We start from the raw sequence: 17448 nt of genomic DNA on the forward strand, positions 1-17448 counted from the left end.
AAATGTTTTGAAACTTTCTATTAAAAGTTTACCTTCGCAATTTTGATAAACTCAGGAACTTTGTGTACTGTTGCCACAGTCGTTGCATTAAATAATGGTTTAACGTTTTAGTACGGTCTAAATTACTGATAATATTTACTTTTTTATCGTATCGTTAATCCAAAAATGTTATCAAGTGTTATTGTGTTTTGTATCAAGTAAAAAAAAAAGATTTTCAAGATTATTTAAATTAATAGCATTAATTAATGGTTAATTAATATGGTAGCAAGAGAGCAAGCGCCCACCTGAATGTGCCAAAATAGCGAAGCGACCGCTTCCCATTGACACCCGCAATGGCAGATGCGGACCTTTAATAGACGTAGGAGGAAACAAACAGCAAGAGAATATTTACCTTCCCTATATTACGTTGCGTCTTCAAACAAATCCATTTCCCCTTCACAACCTTTGCTTATATTTATTATATTATTAGCTGTCTCCCGCGACTTCGTGCGCGCGGAATAAAAAAATCGTAATAAGTAGCTTATGTGTTTTTCCAGATTATGATCTACATCTGTGCCAAATTTCTTCAAGATCCGTTGTATTGAGCCGTTCTGGAGATACATTCAAACAAACATCCATCCATCCATCTAAACATTCGCATTTATAATATTAGTAAGAAGTATGATTTGTTATTATTCAGAGAACTTATAATATTGACATTTAGCGTTTAATTAGTTCGCTAAGTTTTAAATTTCTAGTTAGTTATGAATATAAAAATTTAAATGTAAAGTAGGACACTTTTGACACCTTAGTAACTAATGACGTAGCCAAAGACGTAGCATAGACGTAGGTGTAGACCTAGTCGTAGACCACCATTATTTTGACCGCCTTGAGTATTACAAAGCATTTTTTCTGTATGTACGACTAATAATAAAATTCCTTCATTGTTGGTTCTTACATACCAGTTTGATAGTTTTACACTTGAAAAGATAAATTGTAGTTAATTTAATCCTTGAGAATTCTATCGTACTTGTTCTTTATATTATGTTCCTTTAATTAGATATGTACGTTTTGCTGCTGTTAATAACAAGTCAAAGCAATTTCTTTGTAGTTTGAATCAATATAAAGCATGTTTTTTCGCTGCGCGCAAATATTCAGTACATTTTGTCTTCTAAGTAAAAGCAATTGTTTCTATAAATGCAGATTTTTAAGCAAATTGATTGTTTTAATATTAACATGAAATTCTGGAAAGTTTTAGGGATATATCCTTATCGTAATATAAAATTTATTCACAATTTGTATTCTAAAATGTTTTTATTACTTTTCATTATCTTTTACGATATATTACTGACTGTCAATTTTTATTTCTTGCCATCTCAATTGGATGCTTTTATCGAAGAAATGATCTTTTATTTCACTGAGATCTCTGTAACAACGAAAGTGTTAACATTTCTGTTTTTTCGCAAGAATATCAGGAAAATTCTAGAAGTCTTAGAGAGTTCGATTTTTGAACCGATGAGTGATAGCGGAATTAAGATACTGAACGATGCAAAGAAGTTTAATATTGTATATTGGAAGATAGTCGCAGTTGTATCTTTTACTTCTTATCTTTCGCACATTATATCTTTTTTTATAACTCACGTGGTTTTGGAAAATGTAGCAGAATTTCCCATATGCAGCTATAACTTCCTACCAATGGAGATTAAGGAAAGATTTATCTATTCACTGTATTTATATCAAAGTATCGGAATTCATTTTCATATGCTTGCCAACCTAAATATTGATACATTTTTCTTGGGATTAATGATATTAGTTATTGCTCAATTAGATATTTTAAATGAAAAACTTTCTAGTCTAACTGATACACCCAAAAATGTAACTTGCGAAAATAATGTTCATAGAGATCAATATGAAAATAACATTATTAAAAGTTTTAATCAAGCTATCGTACATTACGATGAATTATACAAGTAAGTCCATTAATTATTTGTTCATAACATATCTATTCATAAACTACTTTAAATGATAGAATACTAGTTTGCCCGCGACTTCGTCTTCATGGATTAAAAAAAATAGTAAGTAGCCTGTGTGTTCTTCCAGACCACGTTCTACGTCTGTTCCAAATTCCATTGAAACCCGTAAAGCTGTTTTAGTGATATGTAGTAAAAAAACATCCATGCATCGAAACTTTCGCATTTATAATATTAGTGTGAAGTAAGATTAGGTAGAACAATAATAAGTTTAGAAATTATTTTATTATTAATATTTCGCACAAAGCAGCTCGATATCGATATATCGATATATATCGATTTAAATATAAAATTTCTAATGTTTCAAGATTTCTCTTAGATTTTGTAGTCTCATCCAAGATACCTTCAACATCACGTTATTATTTCAATTCAGTATGGCTTCGTCTATTATATGTGTGTGCTTGTTTAGATTTACATTGGTAAGTAAAGCTAAATTATAACATAACTATTAGTTTATTTAAATAAAACAGTAATTAACAATTAATCGAGAGTTAGGAGTCTCAAGTTCACACAATTTTGAACTGCATCTAATTACCTAATTACTTTACGAAATACTCTAATGTTTCAGCCTGCTACAAAGGAATATTACATTTTTCTTGCAACTTATATGTTTATTATGGTAATACAAATAATGGTGCCATGTTGGTTTGGAACCAGAATAATGGAAAAAGTATGAAATGTGTTACTGCACTGGCATTATAGAACAATGAACACTTTTTAATTTATTTTTAATTATTTAACAGAGCTGTCTTCTAAGTAAAGCTATCTACAGTTGTGATTGGACACCTAGATCACGCAAATTCAAAAGCAGCCTCCGATTGTTCGTTGAAAGGACAAACAGACCGATATCAATTACAGGTGGAAAGATGTTTACACTGTCCTTATTGACTTTTTCATCGGTAAGTCAAATGTATGAGTAATTGTGATCTTTGACTGACGTAACATATTTAAAAAAATATATAGAGATAATTATAATATTTTTTTTCCAGATAATGAATTCTGCATACTCATTTTTCACATTATTAAGAAACTTGCAAGCGAGGGAAAGTCAAAATTAAATCGCAACATAACGTGTAAAATTAAATCAATTGTTAATTAAGTTACATATTTATATCAAGGAATAAAAAAACTGAATCTATCAAATATATCAGTTTGCCAAGACGTTGATTTGATATTTCCAGATACGCTTGAGATATTTTAATGATTAACCACCGGACACGTAATCTTTAAAAATTATATGGAAAATTCACATAATAATATCACGTTTTAGCAGAAGGCCATTAGATCCAGTCGGCCATGTTTAGAGTGGCAATATTTCTTGACGGGCACTCACTAGACTAGCCTTCTTTTTAATTAAGTGAAACGAAGTGTTCTTTTGTCGCGGTGACCTACGCCCGCTAATTGCTCACTACTCGGTTTGTCTTCGACGGCAAATTCATCAACTGTAATGAAATCTACGACCTCTGAATGTTAAAAGTACTTATTGTTCTACTTTTTTCATACTATGTCATAATGTTTACTGCTGTGGTAGTTTTTCCTAAATTGATCTGTCAGATCTCACATATGAACACGTATTTGCTCCCATTTTTCAACCATATTGTTTCAGATATAATCTACAAGAAATTGAAATTTAAATAATTTTCGTTTTTACCTCTAGCCTTTTCATTAGTGTTCTTTGTCATGAAATATGTATACGAGGTAATTAAAAAGTTCATTTCCATTGTTTACGTAAGACTTATATTTCAGTTAAAATAGGACAAAATGTTGCATTTTAAATATTTTCATTTGAGAATATAAAAAGGCCTTACCCAATATAATATTTAAAAAGGTTTTAAAATATTTTTTAAAACTTTAAATAAAAGCTTAATAACTCATTAAAAGATAACACGTATTATTTAATTGTTAAAAATAATGCAACCTGCTGTTATTAAATAATTAAAAAATAACTGATTAGCATAAATACATATTTTACTTCTTTGAGACATATTTGGTAAAGTCAAAGTTTACGTTGAAGTTAAAATAATAATAATTTCAACTTAACATGTTACCCAATATTTATGAGAGTATGTCGACGAGTTAAATATTTGTGAAGCTAAAAGGGTACGTCTAGTGGTGTCAAGAAATTTACGTCGCGTCAAACACGTGTCAGGAACACCGCATACATAATATGACGGTTTTAAATAACAATAAAACCGATTGATATTTGCCAAGAAAACATAAATTATTACTTATGAAGATGTATTGTGTACTTCGCTTGAATTGCACGGTCTTTTCCCGTTTACAGTTGGTAACAACAGAGGTTAGTACTACCTGTACTATAGAAACTTCATTGATAAGCTAGGATGAGCCAGCAGATGTTATATGATTCAATTCAAGCTGAATATAATTTCGTAGGTAGACGAAATTTTCGGCCCACTTGGGGTTGATGCTCTACTCTTGTTAGATAGACGAAAATGTAGATGATAGAAAAATGGTTGTTTATCAAGTTTATTAGATTTTAATGCATCGAGGCTTGTACTTATCGCATATCATTCAGAAATAGTAGTAATTAATTTGTATTAGCTTTTTAATTATGGAAATAAGATCATATTCCTATAAAACAAAATTTTATTCATTTGTTTCTCTAAGGAATTAAATTTCTCTATTGGAAAATAAATTATCGTTGGATTTTTATTTAATCCATTGCAGACGACTTAAAGGTCACGAACTTTAACCTTTCTGAAAACAAGTAAGTTTTGTTTAGCCTAATAGGTTACTACGAAGATGGGTATCTCGAGTTTATATAATACTTGAAACAATATTATGCAAGAACAGCGAAGTTCATTATTAGCAAACTTTGTTCTATAACTGAGATTTATCACTACACACTAAAAGCGTTACTGCCTTAATGTACGAATTATAAAAAGCTTTTAGTTGACCAAGCGGGATAAGGAAGAATATTTTTAAATTACACTAAGCTAAACATTTTTAGGTAGTGTGTCCCATATTTATTAAAATATTCTTGACACACATACGATATCGACATGTGTTAAACTGAAAATGTACCACTGAACTGAACCAACTAAAAATATCAACTTTTCAGTCGGGTAAAAACCTTAAAAATAAGGCATTGTTAACTTTCAATTGAAATTTTTAAGAGTTAATGCGCATTGCTTCACTTCACGCCCACAATCTCGCCTCGCGATCGTCGCGGCGTTCACTCTCCGTCGCCACGCCACCGTTTTGATGTCGCCGATTGAGCAGGATAAAGTTATCAAAACGTTAGGGAGCAGTTTCATTATTCCATAGCGCTCGCATGTGAAAACCGTTTTAGTTAGTCGTTAGGGCCCGCATGTTTTGGCGGGGCGGTACCGAGTGGACTAGGCGTTTAGTGATGAAAGATAATCTAAGTTCTTGATTAACTATTTTCCACGATAAATCTTTATTTGTTATTCAATATTTAATTTTCGAAATCAATTCGCTTAATCTAACATTTAAATGGTATATATTCATATGTTTGGGAGATGAAGGACATGTGCAGTTACAATGAGTGGACAACGTTGCAAACCCAAAGGATTATGTTTCAATCGCTTTGCTCACCGCTGTCTTAGTTAATGCATACCAAACAGTATCTATCTAAAATAACATCCCACATAATAATATTAGGATTTAAATTTAATTTCAGCCATAATAAAAGTGATTGTTAAAAATAAAATGATTGCAGTAATAGTGAATAGCAGGGAGGAGATTTAAGTTACTAGTTAGTTAGTAAGGACTGGAAACCATCGATGAAATTTATATGTGTTGAAGATGTAAAAACAAATGGCAGTGCAAAATTATAAAGTCATATCAGTCGATTAATGAGAGTAGAGATTAAAAAAGTTATTATTGACATTACGGCACAATAGAAAATGTTGGTTATATCTGGAAAAAACAACACGTGCTAACACGTAGTTTATGAGTAAATTGCAAAAAACCTTGTTACAAACGTGTCTCGTATCTTTGGTCGTTTGCACAAACTGCATACGATATTAATGCGCTAACGCGTACGCGAGTCAAGGAAGGCTTACTATAATGAGCTGCCTTTGTAGAGAGCTAAAATATTTTCCCTTTTGTAAAAAAAACAATGCATTATGTGTTGCCGCTCACGGAAAATACTTTCTGGGTGTAAATAATACAGCTTTATGAAAATACACGGATGACGCTTTTGTGTTTGCTTTTTACATTTTTATTTGACAAGCTGTTATTGTGATATTATGACAAACAGCTTTGTTTCTGTATTCCTGCACCCTTATTTTGTGTTCTCTTTTGGATAAACCAAATGTACTCTCATGAGTGTAAACAATTAAATAAATTACTTGCTATGGTCGTTTATGATACCAGAAAATTTGCTTTAATAAAAAATTTTGTACTGAAAGTCATATCAGTTGAATCCTAATAATGCTCTTTTATTTCAATAAAAAATGACTACGATATGTTTACATATTTACATTGCAAATTAATGATTATAGTCAACCCTCGTGAATAGCTAATTTTTGACCCTGGGGCTGCAAAAGTTACCCCTTTCAGAGTGCAATGCTAGGTAATGTCATGAAAATTAATAATGGAGGAACAGCCCTAAGGATATAAGTACAAAACAGTCGCTTTGGGGTGCGTACCATGACTGCGTTAAAATTAAATGATCTAGTTTGTCCCTTTTGTAGACCATTTGCTACAAAATGTTCACTGTACTTAATTAAGAAAGTATAAATTAGGTGACAATTAAGTTTTATATCATGAAAGCTACATAATATGAAGAATTTAAAATTAATTTCTTTGTTAACTCCTTTTGTTTACTGTACATAAAAATATTAACTTATTGCTACACTGAGAGCAGTTTATTGATAACTAAAGCATTTACTTAATGTAGAATGTAGATTTACCTAAACGAATTTATACATGACCTAATATTAAAAAAAAAATGACTGAGGCTATAATGAATGAGATACCACCATCTATTAGCTGCTTTTAAAAACGAATATTTTAACTTAAACCATATAAACCAATGAGGTTTATTTAGTTTAACTATCACTTTCAGGTTTTAGAATATACTCGATAGCATCAAAAAATATTTAGCAATGAAAAATAAATTATAGCTCGTGAGATACGAACTTATTTTTCACTATTTTAGAATTTTATTCCTTACGTTCAAACCCACATACATAAAATCAAAATTACATACGCGCGAAAAACACTACACCCTTATAAACTGTACTTAGTGCTTTAATATTTGATCGAACAATTTATATTTAAAATTAATAGGTCTTTACTAATTACAGTTTAACTTGAATTGTTTATATAGACGATTCTTAAATTCTTTAGATAGAGGGCGCCTTCGGGACCTCGTTACGTTTTCATTGTTCCCTCCTCATTTCTTACCCTCCATTGTTTCTTTACTCCGTTCTAGGTTAATCACAAATCTTAAGTTGTAAATTTTAAATATTAACTTTAATCTCGGTGACTTTATAAAAGAATAATAAGAGTTATGTTGTCAACTATTGTTGGAAATAGGACAGAAAGTTATTTTTTGAAGTTGAAAATTATTTGAAAATATAATTAATATATTATTATAATAACATATTAATTATTATAATAATATATTATATAAGTTGGATGTGAATGTTTGAGTGTATAGATGTTTGTTACAGGGTAATTTAAGAACGGCTTAATGATCTGAATGATTTAGCTCAAATATAGATTATAGTCTAGAATAGCACATACTAACATTTATATCGAAAAATTTAAGTTCTTGTAGGATAGAGTTGTTTGAGCTTTTTTTTATAATTGCTCAATAATTCTTTTAAACTCAGTTTTATTTTTCATGTCATGCAGACGAAGTAGCAGCTATCAACTAGTATTACAGTGTGTAATTAACAATGGTAAATTAGATAGCGTTGCTAACGTAAACGTTTGTAGGAAACGACGCCGGTTGCCTCCGGCGCGGCGCTAATGTGAACCTCACTTAGCACTACCCCGCTCTATCACCACACAACTCTAATCACACTCAAAATTTCGTTACCAGTATGTATCGCGTTTGGTGTTAGTTTTTCTAAATATAATATAATGCATAATAACATAATGCAGGCAATTAGTAAGCGGGTCTACCTGATGATAAATGATTGTTACCAGTAGACGTCTGCTATTAAATAATAATTGTTTAATACACTTGTTTCCTGTAAAGCCGCGTCCTTAAGTATTCAACAATTTTAAGTTAACTAGTAGGATAACTGACGCATTGTGACAACTCAAATGATGTATACGTTGAATGTATTTAAAAACGGATTTCAAAATCTTATATTACATTTCAAAAGTACGTTTTAGTAATATTAAAACAGAAGTTGATATAACCCCCTCTCTGTGCTTATTAATTTCCCTGAGGGTGTTCATTATGACAAAGAACGTTCTTGCAATTTTGAAAGCGATGCTTCGCTGCCGGAGCATTTGAATAACAAGAGTTGTGAGAGAAACAATTATGAACTTCCGCCAACTGAATTCTTACTAAATGTTGACTTACGGCCATATTGCTTCTAAAGTTTGTCCAGATTTAAAACAAAAGAAAGAAGGAATACAACAGTTCATCTTAACAAATGAATATTTAGTGATACCCCCAATATTAATTGATGTTTTATGTTAATTGGAGAATTCTTAAATGTATTTTTGAGAGATGTAAGTAATGTCACCGCACTGAACTGCTTTAGTAGTGTTCCAATTTAAGAGTTTTCATATTACTTGAACCTACTTAGAAATATAGTTGACATCATAGTCATGTTACGTGATATTATTTTTAATGTAAATTTTTCATTAATAAAAGTTTATACACATATAAACTTTAGGTATATACCCAAAGTATATTATATCGTAATGTATTGCAACATTCCGTAATGGAAAAGTTAATATACAAGACAATAAATAATGGCCGGTCGTGAACTACTGATACTAATGGACCCTACTAAATATTTCCAAGGCAAAATAAATTACTATTTAGGCATAAATATATAGCTTTTATTGTGTCTGCTATTATACAAAAATGTTTCGAGAATATCGCTGCCAATAAGAGAAAAAATTGGGAATGCGAAAATATGTAGAAATATTAAACATTCTTCTAATAACCGTATAAGAAAGAAAGAGACTGTCAAAGAAAGTCAAAAGTAAATAACGCATTTTCTTTATTTATAATTTAATTGTAAGTATAATTAACTATTTTTGTATGTAATTATTATTTAACCCAATTTAATTTACGATTACACAATTTATCGTTCCAAATTAACTTTCTTTTATTTCAGCGCCGTTCCTTTAGTATGTGTAATATTACTGAGCTGTACGACCTTAAAAGTAATTTATTTGTCACCCGGTGATATATTTAGTGGTGTCCATTACCTCGGTTCACGACCGAACATTATTCACGGCCATTCTACTTTTTGTCCAAGAGGTTGGATTGTCCGCTACATCAGGTTTTTCATTTCTACGCTATTTCAAATAGGTTTCAATTATTACTGTTGCATGTCTTACATTTATTATCGTGCGTTTCCTTTGCCGAAACGTTTACATAGAAACATATTCCAAAAAGTCATAGTTAACTCCGTCAGGACAATTAAGATTCTTTTTTATATCATATGGTAACAAACAAGCAAGCGACCACCTGATTCGCTGGATTAGCGAAGCGACCGCTACCCATAGTCATCCGCAATTGCAGATGCGTTGCCTACCTTTATTCAACGGAGGACGGGACGCACAGAAAGAAAAATTTCCCCTCAGTATGCATCCCCTTCTCCGACAAATCCCCATCCTTTCCTTTATGAGAAAAGGATGGGAAAGGGAAGAGGACTAAAATTAGGCCTCCGTCACCGCAATCATCGGACGAAACGCAGAATTGCTTCCACTTCACGCCTATTTTATATGTGGTCGTGGTCGCTTATTGCTCACGATGAGCCGACCCATTTATACTACAGATGTTCCATCGTCTACCACTTTTATTCGAGTAAATATCAACTACTCTTGAATAAGTTTTTAAAACTATTAAAACTACTCAAGAGTAGTAACAATACAATTTGTGGCAATGAAAATAATGTTTTGTCAGCTTGTAGTATTTTAATAAAATGTTGAAATTATTGTTATTTAATTTGATGCATGATTTTTAAGCTTAATATCTACAGTATTGTAACTTAAATAAATCTCTAGTTTCTGTAAAGTTTCAGTCGGTTTTAGTGACTCTTATTATTCGACAAACTGTATCTGTTCCAATGTTGCCCGTTGCTATGACAACAACACGTGGGATTTGCAGTTCGTACTTCCATTGCATAACTTTTGTTAACTACAGGTACATAATGAGTATATTGTGCTAAAGTGGTCTTTATTTAAGCATATGAAAAGACATTTCATCCCAAAAATATGTATGATTTGTAGAGATCATAACAAATTCAACCTAAACATTGATGAATTTGTTCGTAATAAGGTATTCTATGTAAGAAATACAACAAATAAATTTGCATTTAGATACTAAGAATCCTGAGGAATCATTTTAAATAGAAGATTACTTGAAAATTACGCTCATTTTCAATTTACATTTTCATTTCACTAATTACGGAATTTCCCTTTTCATTTTGAAATACTTGCTGTTATTTCTTCGTCGGAATTAAGTTCTTGGATTATGCTACAAAGTTTCTTAACGATTAAGTGAAGTCTATTTATTTATCATCTACATTGTCTTTGTCAATGATATTTCTGTCGCTTTACGTACCGTTTGAATATTTAATATTACAAATAATTAATGACTTTTGAGTCTTATTTCAAAATAACAATTAGTAGCTCAATAACACTAGTAACAATTTCTTAAACATATAAGTATTTGGTATCTTTATCTATTACTAGTTGTCGCCCGCAAATCCGTCTGTGCGTAAATAAAAACAAAACTTTATTAGTAGCCTATGTCTTCTTCCATACTATGCTCTACATCTATGCCAAATTTTAGCAAGGTCCGTTAAGCCGTTCCGGAGATACCTTCAAACAAAAATCCATACATTCATCTATTCATCCAAATATTCGCATTTATAATATTGGTAAAATGTGCTGAGGGCCTAGTACGATGTCGATGATGTTAAGATTGGTTTCTCGCTAATCGTGCTAGGCTCCCCGAAGTCATGTTATTGTGAAGACCTGTCATAAGCTTGAGGTAACAATAGGTACGGTAGTGTAAACTTCATATTGTATTAATGCGTTGACGCATCCGAGTATCCTGAATGAACTAGAATAATGAGGTATTGTCTGTAGACTTAAAAATGCGAAGTAAAAGTGTAACAAGACGAATATGTGACAAAAATCATAATAATGTATGTAATAAGGGTAGTCAGACTTGCAGTTAAACCATCTATTCTAGGTACTGTCCTAATTCTTCTAGAATCTATTGTAATCATAGTGCTGCAATAACTTTTTCATTGATCGTGCCATGAGCAAGCTAGATCTTTCCGACACCGACTCTCAACTGTTAGATCACCTTATGAATAGTGGCTTTTCTGTCTACTCGAGTGTGCGATAGACAGAATAATGTAAAAGTATTTGTTTCAAAGAAAAAAGATAATTTATAACTCATTGATATTATACAAGGCGGAGACCGTTATTGGAATACGCGTCCCGAAATAACTTACGGTTAAAGTTTTTTCCATCAGTTTGCATATTGGATTTCATATGAATTTTTTTGTTTGATTATCTTTTTATTTAAGTAATAGTATAAAGATGAAGTCAAATAGTTTTTTATTCTTCAGACTCTTGAAATCAAATATTTTACATTCATAGTTTTGTCAACTTTTTGCTGATTTTAAATCATGTTAAATACAAATTTTGTCTTTTTCTATGGTTACTCAAAACTAGGGTATTATAAATAATTATTAATTAAAAAAAAATTTAGTTAGGTAAAGAAAACACATTTATTCGCATTCTATATATATGAAGTAAGATAATTATAAACTTTAGTAACATTGTTGGCAAACTTCGTCTCGTGAGTGTACTTCCGTATGTTTGTGTGTACGTGCATCTAATATGTCCCTTTGCTGTGAAACTTTAAAGGTACACACACAGAGGTAATGGTCGCGCTCATTAGCGCTGCCCTGAAGAGCTCTGAGTGCATTCAAAGATAGCGCGTAAGTAATAATATATGTACAGTGTGTACGAGAGTTACTCCTTAGACTCGCTCGTCGCTCATCACTTAATTAACTTTTATAACAAAAGCTTTCTCCGAGTGTTCTTTGTTTATTCCTACCTACCTTTTCTTGATGTACATTGATGGTGTTTTGATAGATACAATCTTTTTGCTCATTCTCTGATACAAAGAACACTGGCTAAGCTACGTAGCCTATTAATGTGGCTGTTTATTCAATAGCAATTTAATACGTTATTATAATAACTAACTAAAATTACTCTGTTATTTTTATTAGTAGAAAGATTACACACTCCTCTGTCTAATTCAGCTTATTCTGATACTTATTTCTTAGGCTTATATTTCTTAGACTTTGTAAATGCACAAAATACGTTTAGATTATCTTCTGTACTATTTTAATTAAACAACGAAACCAACTGTTAATCATTAACATTCACAACATAGCACTCGAAATGGAAGGGTCAAATATTTAAGGTAAATTAAAGCGCAAAATTTTCAAGTTGTAACGCATTGAGAGAATTTCATTTTCGTTTAATTCTTGCGGCAAAATAACTGTCGAGCCCAGGCGGCGAGGGCGGTCGTCTCTTAAATGCTAAAGGGGTAAAAAGCACGATCTCTGAATACTTAGCACCATCGATGGATACAGTATTATCTTTTTTATAATGTTAGTTACAATAATTAGTTTTAGACTGAAGAGGCTAAAAGTCAAATTGCTTATTCAAACAGAATGTAAGGTTTGCAACATGTTTCTGCATGGGGTGTCACGGAAGTGGAAACATACTATTGATTTCATCGTCGTAAATATACTATAATGCTTTATAAACCAAAACATGTGTTATGACTATCACTATGACCAGAGGCGTACATTGGTACAAAAAAAAACTTAATTTTTCCGCAGTAAAGATTTCGCCAACGTTCACGGTTTTATATTCTCACAAATTGCAACCGAGAGGAATAATAAGGCGCACGTATCCAACATAATAATGCCTGTAGGCACGCTCATTGTATGCACACACTGCTGCGAATATGAAAGCAAGTAGAATTTGTGCAACGGATGTGGAATACCTTAAATAGTGTGATATTTATAACAAAAGAAAGATGTTTACTATATTTTTAATATATTCATACTACAATGTCAGATATCAATCAAGTTAAGACACAAATTCTTACACTAATCATGGTATTACGCATGGTATGCTACACCAGCATTAGGTGGTGAACGAATGGCCTGCTGGACCGGTGCAAGACCACAAAGAAGATAGGCGTCAAGGGGAAACAATTCTGCGTTTCGTCTGATTAGTGTTCATATCGGAGGCCTTATTTTATACCTCTTCCTCATCCCAACCTTTTCTTAGAGTGAAAGGATAGGAAGGGGAAAGTGAATTTGTTGGGGAAGTGGACACATAGGAAGAGGAAAATATTCTCTTTTTTGTGCGTCTCTCCGTCCGTTGATTATAGGTAGGCAACGCATCTACAACTGCGGTTCTCTATGTACAGTGGTTGCCTCGCTATTTCAACGAATTTATGTTGCTGCTTGCAATTTATGTTGAAGGGATCTGTATCCGTGATAATATCCTCGTTTTACCATCTTTTTTAACCTATTTCAACATTAATTTTAGTCCAATCAGCGAAATTAAATAAACTCGAATGTTAGTGATGTAAATTTAATTTTTATTCTTTACAGACTTCGTGCAATTAAAATGATACATTATTTAATTTTCTTCATTTTGTATATTTCTTATTACAGTCAGAAATGAATAAGCGGTCTTCATAATCTGAAAAATAAAGGTTTCCACCGTCACACGTACACACAATTAAAAGAATAAATAATAATTTAACATTGAAATTCAAATATTTCAGATCCTTGACCAATTTTGTCAAAAACTCTTACACAATATGTAATAAAATAATTAATTAATTAAAATAATGATTAAAATAATCATAAATAGAAATATATGATAATTATATAATTTTATTACCCAAGTAAAAGTGTCCAAAGAAAGTGGAAACATCTTTAGAGCAGTAATTGATATTTTATTGTTGGCGCGTGTTAGGAAAATATTGATACTGCTCTTAAAGGCTTTCGAACGTGTTATCCATTTTGCACAATAAGCTGCGTACACAAGTTCTTGACTCTAAAATAGTTTTAAAACATAGTTATGATTATAATATTCCTCTCATTTAATAACCGTCTAAAAATAATTGTTCTGGTGTTTGAGCCGCGGAAACCCCGTTCAACTAGTTAGTACCAAAAAAAAAATTAAACAAATTATTATTATGTTCTTGTTAACGAAAAGAATAAAATTAAAAAAATGACAAACTATTCGTCAAGGCGATTCAAAGGAGCACAAACTCGATGGGGTTGTGTCGTTTATTGAGAAGTTCCTAAAGCCACCGTTCAGTTCCATCATCAGATCAGAACTATATCGTCATTATCAAGTCAAGCGAAAGCGTCAAGCGATTTTCACATGTATGCAAAATTTCAGCTCAATCGGTAATTCTATTTCCAAGATTTGAAACTAAATAAAATCTTGTAGAAGATACAAAGTGCTTTTGGGTGAGTCAGTACTAATTTACTATTATTAAAGAACAAGTTTTATCAAGCTTTAATTACTCTGTGAATCTTACCTCGTTGCTTAGTATCGAACCCAAATATGCCGGCACAAATATTTGCAATGTCATCGCTAATAGATATGATATCATGAAAATTAAACTCTCTTTTGAAGTTTGCTGGAAAAAAACTTTTAATTATTAATTAACAAGCTATTTTATCATCAAAGCAGACACCATAGTACATATTACAAATATTATAAATGTTAATGTTTAGATGAATGGATGGATGTTTGTTTGAAGGTATCTCCAGAACGACTCAATGGATCTCGATTAAATTTGTCATAGATGTAGATCATAGTCTGAAAGAACTCATAGGCTACTTAATATGTTTTTTTTTAATTCCGCGTAAACAGAGTCGTGAGCAACAGCTAATAAGCAATAAATGTCGTAGTAATTTACTTCTTAGGTTGACACAAAAAAAAAAAATTAAAAATTTAAAAAATTTTCACTCTCCTACAACAATGTGTAATGCTTTAAAAAATGTAAAAAGATTACTTACCAATAGCAATCCGCACAAAATAACACAAATAACAGCAGAGGCCATTCCAAATTGGACAAAAAGAGACACACTTAATATTTCTTGTATTTTAGAACAGTAACTAAAATTAAAAAAATTAAATGTTTTAAAACAATGAAATAATTTGGAAATAAAATATCAGTGAGGAATAGTAAAAAAAAAGTATAACCTTAATATGGTATCGTAATGTTTTAGATGACGCTTAAGTTCCTGTAATTCCATATTTTGGGTAGAATTTCTTAAACTTTTCATAGATGTATTAAAATGTTTTAATTTATAATTTAACACCCTTAATTGTGTTATTGCCATAATAACAAATCCCGCTATGAGTGTGTCAATATTGACGTTATATGTCATATGACCATACATCCAGACAGATTGGTATATGAACAAATAAATAAAATACTTTTTTATAAATTGTACATTTAAAAAGTAATATTTGCAAATCGGCAGATTTAATGGAGTATTAAATAAAAAATACCATAAAACTGGCAATAGTATTTGTGAGCAATAAGCAAAGTTTGATATAACCGCGTATATTTTCCAATATATTTTAAATTTCGTAATATGACGCTTTATTATAATACGACTTATATCGTCATGACCTTGAAAAGATTCGCAATCTAATATCCTAAGGACATTTAGAATATCACTTTGCTTCGTTAAAATCATTACAACTTTTCCCGTAACTGAAATTTCCGTAAAATAAAACACAACTTCCCGAATTAATATATCAAGTTTACGAGGCGTATAAATAAGGTTCAAAGTAAGAAGTAAGTTGTAAACAAATAGAGAAATAAACACGAATGATAGAGAATAACATCTGTAAAGTGTTCCATTATTTTTAACAGGCCAAATACCAAAAACGTTGAGGAAAAAGAAATTCAATTTAAAGCACCGTGAGATACGTGGCGTCATACTGAAATTCTCTATGATATTGTCACGTATAACTTCAAGTGCTTATCGTGTAATTTACAAAACGTATTTTTTTCGTATCAAAAATTTAACAGACACCTAAAAAAATATTTAATAAGTCGTTTTTTAGTATCGTAATAACAGTTAGTAGTGGATATGTTATTTAAGGCAATTATATTTTGTCACAAATTACTGAGCTCCGCCTTAAATATAGCATATAATTCGGGCATAGATTTAAATCCTTTTTTATGACCTTTCATAGGTCGGAAACTTGGATCAGAAAGTCGTCGCAACGCGTATAATTTAAATTGGGCTGTTTTACACTTTGTGTTTTAAAATTTTATTTCATAACTGTCTAATCGTTGATTTCTGAGACCAAAATTCCTGTATAAAACATATCGTCATCCCTTTCATTATTTTTGATAAAACAGAGATAACAATATTGTTTATAGTAGGATTTTGGTCTCAGAAACCAACCATAAGGTAACCTAATAAAACAAAAGAATGTTTAAACGCACTAATAGAATGTGGTTTGTAATTAGAACAGTAATTAAAATCAAAGTACCATGGCCTCTATAAAGTGAATAAGCTCGTGTTACTATGACAGTAACTTTGAGATGAATAGGGCATTGTTATCATAAACAGGTTTCTTATTCATTTGTTGCCAGCTTATATTTATTTAAAACAATAAGCTGTTACATTTTTCGCAGTGTTTTTATTAAGTTTATACGTCGAATGTGAAAACATATTATTCAAAATGATTGAAACTAATTGTTAAATGCATTATTGTTAAAAAAAAAAATCTTTTTTACACAACAATCATAGGTACTCGTAGTAATTTGTTTAATTTTAAAAAGTTTTAAAATAGTTGAATATTTATGAATATGTAATGTATGAAAATAACAAGCAGTCTGCATAGTGACTGTTTTCAAAAATGCATAGGTACTGTAGTGACTCATTATTTTTATCCTTTACGCATAGAGCGTACGTTGCGTCGCATAAATATCTTATGAGATACAAGCACACATGACTCAATAGTGTGATCTTTACGTGAGTAATTATCATTAGAAATCCTGAATTAATTCAGCATAATTATAAAGAACAACAATTTTCTTAACATTGCATTAAAAATATCAAACCTCCTAATACAATATTTTTTCTTACGCTGCGGAAATAAATCTTGTTACTTAATTTATGGTAGATTTCATCGTTTGAGAAACAATAAA

The 17448-nt window shown here is 31.0% G+C and overlaps 2 protein-coding genes across 2 annotated transcripts; one reads left to right on the forward strand and one right to left on the reverse strand.

The window, feature by feature from the left end:
• Positions 1–1176: 1176 nt before the first annotated feature.
• On the forward strand, positions 1177–3067 carry LOC106714347 (odorant receptor 46a). Its single transcript, XM_014507380.2, has 5 exons — positions 1177–1949; positions 2329–2428; positions 2578–2679; positions 2753–2908; positions 2999–3067. Exons 1-5 carry the CDS (start codon positions 1177–1179, stop codon positions 3065–3067), a joined length of 1200 nt encoding a protein of 399 aa, XP_014362866.2.
• Positions 3068–13889: 10822 nt separating this feature from the next.
• On the reverse strand, positions 13890–16225 carry LOC106714348 (odorant receptor 43b-like). Its single transcript, XM_045683920.1, has 5 exons — positions 15477–16225; positions 15290–15389; positions 14806–14907; positions 14157–14312; positions 13890–13952 (listed from the first exon to the last, which is right to left on the reverse strand). The coding sequence occupies exons 1-5, from the start codon at positions 16223–16225 to the stop codon at positions 13890–13892; spliced, it is 1170 nt and encodes a 389-aa protein (XP_045539876.1).
• Positions 16226–17448: the final 1223 nt, after the last annotated feature.

Source organism: Papilio machaon, chromosome 2 (assembly GCF_912999745.1).
Source record: "Papilio machaon chromosome 2, ilPapMach1.1, whole genome shotgun sequence".
In the NCBI taxonomy this organism is placed as follows: Eukaryota; Metazoa; Arthropoda; class Insecta; order Lepidoptera; family Papilionidae; genus Papilio; species Papilio machaon.